The following is a 12,164-nucleotide window of genomic DNA, read 5'->3' as shown; positions in this document are numbered from 1 at the left end:
TATGGATCCAATGTAAGTACTAACTGGACAGTCAAAGCACTCAATAAGTTTCTAGTGGTAGTCCCTCAACGGGTGGCTGGTGAATACCACTATAACAATCTAATACAAGGACTTAAACAATCATTTGACCAGGCTACAGGAAGGAGGCGATCAATCTTCTTCCCTGGCCACAAAATCAACCATTCTTCTGGCATGGCTGCAGGAGGCAACCAATCTTCTTCCCTGGCCACAAGATCAACCATTCTTCTTCCCTGGTCACAAAATCAACCAATTTTCTTCCCTGGCCACGAGATCAACCTATATTCTTCCCTGGCCACAAGATCAACTAATCTTCTTCCTTGGCCACAAAATCAGCCAATCTTCTGACTTGGCTGCAGGAGCCAAACAATCTTTTTCTCTAGCCACGAGATCAACATTCTTCTTCCCTGGCCACAAGATCAACCAATATTCTTCCCTGGCCACAAGATCAACCAGTCTTCTGATACAGCTTCAGGAATCAACCAATCTTCTGATCTAGGCACAAGAGTCAACCAATAATCTGGAATGTCCAAAAGATCAACCATCTTCTGACCTAGTGCCAGGAGTCAACTAATCAACTGACCTGGCTACAAGATCAACCAAACTTCTAACTTGACCATAGGATCAACCAATTTCCTGACCTGGTAACAGCATCAATGATCTTCTGACCTAGGTATAGGAGTCGACCAACCTTAAGACATGGCCATAGGATCAACTATTCTTCTAAGTTGACTCCAGGAGTCAACTAACCTCCTGATTGAAACAGGAGTCAACTAACCTCCTGACCTTGTAACAGGAGTCAAATAAAATCCTGATCTAGTCACAGGAGTCAACGAATCTTCTGACCTGGCCACAGGAGTCAACCAATTTTCTGACCTGGCCACAAAGATTCAACTAATCTTCTGACCTTGTAACAGGAGTCAAATAAAATCCTAACCTGGTCACAGGAAGTCAGCCAATCCTCTGACCTGACCACAGGAGTCAACTAATCTTCTGACCTTGTAACAGGGAGTCAAATGAAATCCTGAACTGGCCACAGGAGTCAATGAATCTTCTGACCTGCCCCCAGGAGTTAACTAATCTTCTGAAATGTTGCCAGGAGTCATCCAACCTTCTGACCTGGCCACAGGAGATAACCACTCTAGGAACATAATGGGAATTATTTATAAGATTCTTTTGTTTTTCTCATTGCAAATAACTATTGGAACAAGTAATTAAGTCCAACTGTTCACTTTATAATGGAAGCACCAATATAATCATAGCCATGATAAATTTATAAGGTAATTTCATTGATAAAGGCGGTTATTACGTTATTCCACTGAGCACTGAAGACCAGTAGATCAGAAGACAACAGTAGGCTATTAGACGAGACGACCAGCAGTAGGCTATTACCCAAGATGACTAGAAGATCAGGAGTAGGCTATCACCCAAGAAGACCAAAAGACCAGTAGTAGGCTATTAGACCAGTAGATTAGAAGACCAGCAGTAGGCTATACACAAGAGATGCACTGTTATGCTTTGATGTTTTAACTGCTATACATTACTTGATCTATTTCCCTCCCTTTAACTGGCTGGCCAATTCACTGAGCCAGCCTCCCAGTCAATCAATTTACTTTAGTCAGAGCTTAATACTTTGTTTACAGGCTAAATGCATAAAATTATAAGGGAAAGATTTAATCATCATCTTATATTTCTTTCCAGGACGCGTGATGGCTGGATCCAGGGGCAAGACAGCCCAGGCATTCTTAGTACTGTTTTTCACAGTCACATCACTCCAGTCGGTTTCGGCAGCTTTCAAGTAAGGATTTACATTCTCCCTGTAACTAACAATCAATTATTTGCTATTAATGTTAGTTTAGATTCACAGTGTAACTGTTAGTGTGAACATTTCAATGCTCCTGGTGATGATAACATGGGGTTTCTGCAACATTTCCGAAAATATTAAAACTTACTTTTATTTATGATCAAAGGTTAAATCAAGATCTTTATTAGTGTTATATTTGCTTCTCTAGTTCCACATAGGGACCAGTGACTTGTTCGAGCATAACTAGCAAAATATTTTTTGTGTAACAAGCAGATAATTTAGATTTGTTAAGAGAAAATGTGATTATGGTGCTAAACCAAATCTGAAAACAAAATTCTGGGCCATAATCGATGTAATATAGTAAGTTTCATCATAGCTGGCAACTTGAGTCGAACCACGGTTTGAAAGCTCGTTGCTGATTGGCTGTTGGTTCAGGCATCCTCCCCTTCCTCTGACTGACCACGAAGCAAAACATTGCATTTGTCAGCATCGACGAAACGTCACCAAAATTTGTAACAATATTGCGGTACAAAGCCAAATATTTCACAATTATTGTTCATCCTTGCATTAATTTTTTAGGTTCATGACATTCAAGAGGCTTTTTTCTACAGAATCCACTTATTTTTGTTTACGTTTGCATAACATTTGTAGGTAAAAAACAGCATATAAAAAAAGTTGTATAGTTGTTTCAGCACTCATTTCACTTCAACTTGTTTTTCATATATTTTTTAAGATATTGATATTTTTTTCAAGGTGATACTCATCATTTACCTTTAATCTGTGTGTGACCAAAGTACTAGGTGGATATTATGCAAACTAAGTGAGATATAAAGCAAATATGAACATCATGTACCGAGGACAAATGCAATGTTTTACTTGGTCGTCGGTCAGTGGGAGGGGAGGATGCTTGAAACAACAGCCAATCAGCGATGAGCTTTCAAACCATGGTTCGGCTCCAGTTGCCAGCTAGGATGAAACAGACTTTAACTTGAGATGTACGATCTTAAGATATAATCCATTAAGACCTGAATTAGTAATTAATTCCACATGCCAGGGCTTAGTGAAATTAAATTTCTACTCTTATATTTTAACAATAACATAAACTTTGGAATGTTGACCATTAATAACAGCAATAACAAAGAAACAATAAAAGATAAAATACTGTTGTCTTATCTTTCAGATTCCCAAGCCCATACAACTGGTCTTGTGTAGATGAGACGTGTATCAAACAACTAAATGATTGGAATGAAGATAACGTCAGTAGTTTCACTGGCTGTAAGCTGACCTGTGGCCCGCATGGAGTCCTATGGCCAAAACCCACCTATCCTCACAAAATAGGTGAACAGGTAAGACTCTGTATTTCTTAAGCTCCCTTCTTATGAGAACATCACCCCAACAGTTGTTTGTGTTCCCTCTCTTTAGAACATTCAAATACCCCTTGAGTAAGTAACCATAACTGACGTAATTCTCACGCAACAATTTTTCCAGCTAATTGAGTTTCCTCAATTGAGGGAACACACAAGCAAAGTTTTCCTTGAGTTTCCCTGCTCAAAGGGACACTTAAATAAGCATTTTGTGAGTTCCCAAATTGAGTGAATGCACAAATAACGTTTTCTTCAGACAACCTATACAGAAATCTTTTTGCTTGAGGAGACACTCAAACAGACCTTTCTCAATAATCTTCCTTTATGGGATGCTTCAATTAGCCCTTCACTGGAGGGACATGTAAGGTACCTTTTCACATATTCTTTTACTCAGGAAAATGTATATGTTCTGTTGGACTTCAGAAAATATCTCACTTTTAAAATTGTTCTTATCCTGTAGAATAGATGTTACGAAAAAAAATTGCTTCATTTGGCATGTACAGGAACGCCATTAGTATCGATATTACTAACAATATGCACCTGTACAAATTAAAAAAAGATTTTTAGGAAATACTTTACTGAACAAAAGAATGTTCTCAAAGAGTCGAGCTGTATCAAATAAGATTAGCTCTATCTTTATCCCAATTTTGAAAAATTAACAATTTCAATCTTCAACATTTAAAAGGGTTATTAATTAAGAAATGCCTTCCCCTGATTAAAACCCAGAATTGGGCAACTTGTGATGTTTCATTTTTGCTATGGATGAAGAGGTCGATTTTAATTAACTATTGAAAATATCTTGTACTTGTAAGATGTATATGCCAGAGGATTTCTTAACCCTGGAACTTGGACACCTGTTAATGATTATGTTTAAAACTATCTTTTTCCTACCAGACAGTGTCCTTCAATCTTTCGAGGATTACCCTTGAGGCAGTAAAGTCTCCCACGGAGGATGTGAAGGACCTTTTGCATAGAGCCTTCGACATCTTCAAGGACAACATAGCTAAAGGCATTCCTAATTCCGACGACCAGTTTTTCACGAAGATACTCGATCCCGAAGCGGTACGTTGTTTTTGGAATTCATTTTTATACCCTGAGGTGTAGATTATTTCATGAATGGTTGTTATTGTAAACGCCATATCAACGTTCAAGGAATTTTACATCTGCACATAATGTAAGGAATGTATGTATATATATATATATATGTATATATATATATGCATATATATATACAGATATATATATATATATATATATATATATATATATATATATATATATATATATATATATATATATATATTTATATATATCTATATATGTATTTATATATACATATGAATATATATATATATATATATATATATATATATATATATATATATATATATATATATGTATACAGTATATATATACATACTTATATAACTATATATATATACATATATAAATATATATATATAAATATATACATATATATAACTATATTTATATATATACATATATATATGTATATATATGTATATATATATATGTATACAGTATATATATATATATATATATATATATATATATATATATATATATATATATATATATATATATATATATATATATGTGTGTATATATATATCCATATACCGTATATATATATATATATATATATATATATATATATATATATATATATATATATATATATATACATATATATATATATATATATATATATATATATATACATATATATATATATATAAATATATATATATATATATATATATATATATATATATATATATATATATATATATATATAGAGAGAGAGAGAGAGAGAGAGAGAGAGAGAGAGAGAGAGAGAGAGAGAGAGAGACAGAGAGAGAGAGAGAGATAACCGGACTCTTGGCTGGAAGACTGCAACAATGAGTGAAGTTTTTATCTGTCACACACGGAAAAAGTAATTAATATCTGTATCTTTCCCACTTTTACCAAGCTTTGGAATTTTCTTCCTTCTTCAGTTTTCCATGGCTTGCAAAACTCCCATCTGTTTAAGGGCAGTTTTTTTAGGTGTCAAATCCAGTATATATCTTCGTTACTCATTTTATTTTATAAATACTGATTTTTTGCATTCAATATATTCATTAAATTCTATGTTAATATACTAATATATTCGATAAATCTGTGTCACACACTGATATATTTAGAATGGCCATATATGGTGTTTATTTCTACCTTACACCAAATATATTTTCAGATGTTGAATTATAAATCTTATACTAGCTGAAATTTAATCCTCTCTTGTTACTCCAGCTCTCTCTCTCTCTCTCTCTCTCTCTCTCTCTCTCTCTCTCTCTCTCCTTTCCATTTCGTTTTCCCATCTCTTTACTCTTCACTTCCTCACCTTTCCTATTCTTCTTCCTTCAGCCACTATGACAAGAATACTGCCACTGATGCTGGTGCTGCAATGGGGTTCTCTCTCTCTCTCTCTCTCTCTCTCTCTCTCTCTCTCTCTCTCTCTCTCTCTCTCTCCCCGAATCCACTATCTTTTGTTTTTCAGGTACTGTTTTATTATTCCTAATAACCTTTAATCCAAATCTTGTAAATCAGCCTAAATATATATGACTGGTATGTAAATGAAAATAAAAACTAATCAAGTACATTTATATGGAACATATACCTAGGATACTGTATAGGATTTATGAAGCTATATTGAAATGTATTGAAATGTATTTATATTCCTTTCACTAGATGAAGGACTGTAACCATATGAACTAACACTTCATAGTTTTATTCATGTTGTGCATTCTTTACCTGATAATATACTTCTATGAGCTTTTGCCTATTTATCTAAAGACGTGAATAGTTTTATCTGTAACATACCAACTCCTCTTAACATCTATTTCTCTCTTACAGCGAGACAGACAGCGAGTCTTCGTCAAGATCCATGTGACCAACAGTAAAGCCACTAGGCTGACGCTCAATACTAATGAACGCTATTTACTGAACATCGGGACAAAGGATTTCCACACGAATGTCTCTATATCTGCTCCTTCCTTCTTCGGGGCTCGCCATGCTCTGGAAACCCTTTCACAGCTGATTGAGTACGATGATAGGAAGGGTTCCTTACAAGTATGTGGAACAGGGTATTAGTTACTTATTTTCAAGGGCTTCTTAAAATTTGATTAAGCAGTGTACTGGTTGCTTGTATAGTTTCAAGGGCTCCTTTCAAGTAGCTGGAGCAGGATACTGGTTACTTATGTAGTTTAGATTGCTCCTTACAAGTAAGTGGAGCTGGCTATTGGTTACCTAGTTTCAAGAGCTCCTTACAAGAAGGTGGGTCAAGGCATTGGTTACTTAGTTTCAAGGGTTCCTTATAAAGAGGTGGATCACGGTATTGGTTATTTATTTACAAGGGCACCTTACAAGTAGATGGAGCGAGGTATTGTTTACTAAGTTTCAAGGGCTCCTCACAAGTAGGCAGAGCAGGATATTGGATACTTAGTTTCAAGGGTTCCTTATAAAGAGGTGGATCACGGTATTGGTTATTTATTTACAAGGGCACCTTACAAGTAGATGGAGCAAGGTATTGTTTACTAACTTTCGAGGGGTCCTCACAAGTAGGTTGAACAGGATACTGGTTACCTAGTTTCAAGAGTTCCAATGCAAGAATGTGGATCATGGTAATAATTATTCTGTCTGAGGCCTCACCTCTCTGGCTAGATAAATCTAAAGGTCCAATACATTTCCAGATAGTTTCGTCAGTTGCCGTTGCTGACAGACCAGCCTTCAAATACCGAGGCATCCTACTGGACACAGCCAGGAATTTCATCAGTGTAAAGACTATTGAACGCACCCTCGACGCCATGGCTTCCAACAAACTCAACACTCTGCACTGGCACATTACAGACACAACTTCTTTTCCCCTCTATTTGAAGTCTGTGCCGGATATGTCCTACTACGGAGCTTACAGCCAGGGACAGATATATCGCTACAATGATATCTACCACATCATAGAATACGCCAGAGTAAGAGGTATTCGGGTGCTACCAGAATTTGCCTCTCCAAGTCATGCTGGTAACGGGTGGCAATGGACGGAGAAGAAAGGGCTAGGGAAGTTGGCTCTCTGTGTTAACAAGGTAATTATGCAGTAAGATGAATAATTTAAGACTGAGCGTATTTTATTACAGAAGTATATTGTCCCGTTTGTTTGGCCACCTTTAATTTTTTTGGCGATATATAGTTAACCGTTCTACTACACTCCTCAGTCCTCTGCAATGTTAGGCTGTATTTTATTACAGAGGTACATTGTCCCGTTTGTTAGGCCACCTTTAATTTTTTTTTGCGATATATAGCTAACCGTTCTACTACACTCCTTAGTCCTCTGAAATGTTAGGCTGTATTTTATTACAGAGGTACATTGTCACGTTTGTTAGGCTACCTTTAATTTTTTGGGATGATATATAGTTAATAGTTCTACTACTCTCCTCAGTCCTCTTCAATGTTAGGCTACCATTTTCTACCCAGTTTGTACAATTGGCTTCATTAATTCCAGTACACTTCATGGGAAGCCAAGGAGACGTCTGGAAATTAAGTTGCATATTGTTAAGAAAAAGAGACTAAAGAGTGGGATCTGGGCTCCAGTATTGGCATGTGTCCTTTTTCGAAAGTAGAGTGTCATTTTCTGCTCTTCATGTACAATATCCCTCAGGATATGGGGTCTCTGGGCTCCAATATTGGCATGTCCATCTCTCTTAACTGTCTTACTCTAATGATCACACAATATTTTAAGAATAACTCATCTGCCAGGCGGCCTACTGAGAGTTCATAAGTGAGAACCAGAAATCTAGTGAAAAAAAGTTTGGAATAACTATTTCTGGCCAATAATTTATTGTTCACTGCATATATATATATATATATATATATATATATATATATATATATATATATATATATATATATATATATATATGCATTACAAATTTATTTTCAAGGAAAGGCTCCAAGGGGAATATGATGATGTCGATTTACCTAATTTTAAAAAGCATTTCCTGGTTAAAAGAAGGCATAACCATATGGCTCTTTATAAATGAGATGGGATGAATTTGTAGCCAAAATATTTGTCTAAATACTAGGTGTGTAATTTACTGTTAAGTTCTAATGAGGCATAAGAAACGTTTAGGAGTCTGTTCTTATTACCTATGTGTTGAACATTAGATCTCTTCTGCTTTGGTAAGTGAGAATTTTATCGACCGCACAACTGTTCAAATAAGATTTGTTATTGTTTTTTCTAAATCTGAGGCCTATGGGAAGGAAAGGCAATTTTCCCTTTATTAACTCCACACTAGAAGAAACTAAAAAGATAAGTAAAAAAACAGACCTTTAGCCACTTGATGGATGGAAGGTTATAAAAGTCTAAGAAAACAGAAGAAGGATGAGATTTTCAGATTTTGGCATGAGAGGAAAGGGGTCACTAACTGACAAAATGCTGAGATTTTTGCTCTAGACTTTCCTCTATGACCATGCTTTGGAATGAAATTTCAGCATAGGTTATCCCCAAATCTTACTTCATTGTAGCAGGCAAATACCTACGATCATACCCATACAGGGTACCTGTGCAGTTCTGCTTGAGAAAATATGCTTACACAGGTATACCTATAGGTCCTTACATCTCTGTGGGTATAATTGGAGCTTCATTTGATCAAGTAAGCTTACATTTAAATGCCTGTATATATCCCTCTAAACACCTGCTGGAAAGTCTGTTCAGTACTATTGGAACAGGCAAGTCTACCACCACATACCTAATGGTATGCGTGTGAAAATCTGCCTGTTCCTGTAAGACACTATATACTTGCAGGTACGCTACACATGCAATTCTACTTGAACAGGCAATCCTCATCAGACAAGCCTATTGGACAATATACCTTTGAGATGTAAGCCCCAAAATTTTCCGTCTGGCATGTAGTAATATAATTCATCTGAGGCTACTTATCCCCTCATGCAATGTATCTAAAGATTTTGTACTATGTAATAAAACTCACAAAGATTCTCTTATTTCAGGAACCGTGGTCATCCTATTGCTCAGAACCTCCTTGTGGTCAGCTGAACATTGTGAACAACAACACTTATGGAATTTTGACTCAGATATATGGAGATATGGTCGAGTTATTTGAGCCTCTTGATCTTTTCCACTTTGGAGGACAGGTGAGATTCCTATTATCAGTCAGTAGTTTCCTCAAATCCCCCTTATGTGAGACTCCCATTACTAGATAGCTTCTTGAGTCTTCCTCAGGTGTATTGGCAATTAAAGAAACACATAATCACAATAGTATATATATATATATATATATATATATATATATATATATATATATATATATATATATATATATATATATATATATATATATATATACATACATACAAAGGTTAAAAAGATAAAGAAAAATCCAGTTGAACGCTATAGACCAGATATTTATAAGTACCTTCAATATAGTACTAGTGTGCAGAAACTAATCAATCAACTAACCATACATAAACCTTCAGTAATAAGGAAACTCTAATTAATATGTTTGTACAATCATCCATCTGTATACTAAACAATGTGCAGACCTATACAATGCTTCTGCCTATGATAAACTTTTTTCAAAATCTGCACTATATCAAGTGACACTTAGTTTTAATATCGAATTACTCAACTTACAGGAAGTAAACTTGAACTGCTGGAACAGCACTGAAGAAATTGTGACCCATTTGTCTGAAAAAGGAATGGACCGATCAGCTGACTCTTTCCTTGACCTCTGGAGTGAGTTCCAATCTAAAATCTACGACGCCTTTCCAGCAGGCAATCAGACTGGGAAGATCAAAGGAATCCTATGGAATTCACAGCTGACTGACTCAGATCAAGTGGAAAGGTATATCGATCCTCGCAAGTATATCATTCAGGCCAGTGGAAGCGTAAAAGACCAGAATGTAATTGGAGATCTCCTGAAGAAGGGCTTCCAAGTGATCCTAAGCAATTCGGATGCTTGGTCGCTGAATTGTGGTTTTGGGTCTTGGCTGACGAAAGGTGAACACCCTTGTGGGGCTTACAAGGGATGGCAGGCTGTGTACGATAACAGCCCTTATGCGATCGCCTCCAACGAGACCAGGTCGGAATATAGGGAACTGTTGCTTGGAGGGGAAGCTGTCCTTTGGAGCCAACAGGTAGATGATGCTTCTGTGGATGCTAAGGTAAGTTACTACTCTATATTTCACCATGTCATTTTTGCTTTTCTTTTCATAACTTATATCATCCTTCAAACATCGTAAAAATATACTTTCATCCTCAAAAATGTCAAAATCTTTGATCAACAGAAGGCCTTGATTTATCGCAGTGCCAGGCAATATTTCTCTAAAACTGCTTCTCTGACAAACTTCCTCTCCCCACCTTGTAGCTCTATTCTCCTAATCCTTTCTCTAGTGACTTTGTTAAACTTCAAGTTGTTATCTCTCCTTTTAAGAAGCCAATAATTTTGAAACGGGATGCCATTCCTAGGGCCAGGGGAATAGCAGTGTATATTAAGACTAAGTACCCTGCTTCTCATGAGTCCTGCTATGAATGTAGATGTCATGCGGTTCAGGTAATAAAAGTTTGTGCTCAATCTACTGGACTCCAGACATGGATTGTCTTCTTACCAACATGGCTAAGATACAAGAAGATGATAGAAAGGCCTCTTTTATCTTTGTTGGTGATTTCAATGCTTATCATAGGGAGTGGTTAAATTATGTTTCTCCTACCGATCGCCTTGGCTTCAAAGCTTTAGACTTTGCCTCTGAATCAGACTGTGAGCAAATCATAAGTCTGGTAACTGCTTGGACCTCGTATGCACCGACTCCCCTGCCGTTATAACAACTAAGGCTGGTACTCCAGTAGGGACATCAGATCATGCCTTGAGTTCGTTAGTAGTGACACTTCAACATCAGTTGAAACACGGAACATGACTCGGTTAATTGATTTTTCCTTGTACTTCTTATAAGCCCTGGTAACAGCATGCAATGTAACCACAATTTGAAAACTAATTCAGGTTAATATTGTCTATATGGAACTAAAAGTTACCAGAAAACGTACTCAAACGACACTTCAACACCAGCTGAAACACGGAACATGACTCGTTCAATTGATTTTTCCTCGTTTTTCCAGCTATGGCCCCGTGGTGCAGCCCTCGCTGAGCGGCTCTGGACGAACCCAAGCCACAACTGGGAATCAGCGGAGAGACGCTTCATCCACCACAGGCAACGGCTGGTCAAGAGAGGAATCAAGGCGGATCGCGTCCAACCCGAGTGGTGTCACCAGAATGAGAAACTCTGTTACCTTAGATAAGATTAAACATAGACATTTTTTACATATAAGGACTGAAAAAACAATTTGCTTATGAATGACTGGAATAAATGTTTACCCAAAGGTATTAGGCATGATTGGTCTCCTTTTGTCTATGTTACAAAAAGTTTAGACTTTTTATATATTATCTTTGTATATATTAAATGGAATCTGTTCCTCATATCTACAGTCTAAGTTGTCTGTGAGAATGGTTTTATTTATATATATATATATATATATATATATATTTATCTATATATATACATATATATATATATATATATATATATATATATATATATATATATATATATATGTATGTATATATAAATATATGGTTTTATTAGTGATTGTAATAAACAATTTTAGAATTGACATCCTTGATTTAACTATTTGATTAAAATGTAAAAGAATCAACAAATATCCATCAAAGGAGACTTATATTTGAGAACTGGTAAATATTTACCATGGTTTGAAGCTCCTCTCATCATATTTAGTCTACTGAGCTGAAACTCTCGTATTTTATTTTTTTTATATATATTTTGCTCTGTAAATAACTATTTCAGTGTTAATGGAGACAGCATCTTTCCCTCTTTAAGATTGGTTATCTTGTCCATTATAT

At 35.9% G+C, this 12,164-nt stretch overlaps 1 protein-coding gene across 2 annotated transcripts in view; it reads left to right on the top strand.

The window, feature by feature from the left end:
• The window catches only part of LOC137658394 (chitooligosaccharidolytic beta-N-acetylglucosaminidase-like), a 19,532-nt gene extending 7,778 nt beyond the window's left edge, over positions 1-11,754 (top strand). Inside the window, exons 2-9 of one of the 2 annotated variants that reach the window (XM_068393077.1) lie at positions 1,720-1,816; positions 3,003-3,168; positions 4,081-4,248; positions 6,100-6,315; positions 6,936-7,322; positions 9,244-9,387; positions 9,889-10,416; positions 11,366-11,754. In XM_068393077.1, the coding sequence (XP_068249178.1) occupies positions 1,720-1,816; positions 3,003-3,168; positions 4,081-4,248; positions 6,100-6,315; positions 6,936-7,322; positions 9,244-9,387; positions 9,889-10,416; positions 11,366-11,545 (1,886 nt within the window). In that variant the 3' untranslated portion in view covers positions 11,546-11,754. The remainder of the gene's footprint in view (positions 1-1,719; positions 1,817-3,002; positions 3,169-4,080; positions 4,249-6,099; positions 6,316-6,935; positions 7,323-9,243; positions 9,388-9,888; positions 10,417-11,365) is intronic. The other variant, XM_068393078.1, reaches the window with a different exon arrangement.
• Positions 11,755-12,164: the final 410 nt, after the last annotated feature.

Source organism: Palaemon carinicauda, chromosome 19, assembly GCF_036898095.1.
Source record: "Palaemon carinicauda isolate YSFRI2023 chromosome 19, ASM3689809v2, whole genome shotgun sequence".
NCBI classification, from domain to species: domain Eukaryota; kingdom Metazoa; phylum Arthropoda; class Malacostraca; order Decapoda; family Palaemonidae; genus Palaemon; species Palaemon carinicauda.
Note: the sequence above shows the minus strand (reverse complement) of the source record. Positions and strands in the feature narration are given on the sequence as shown.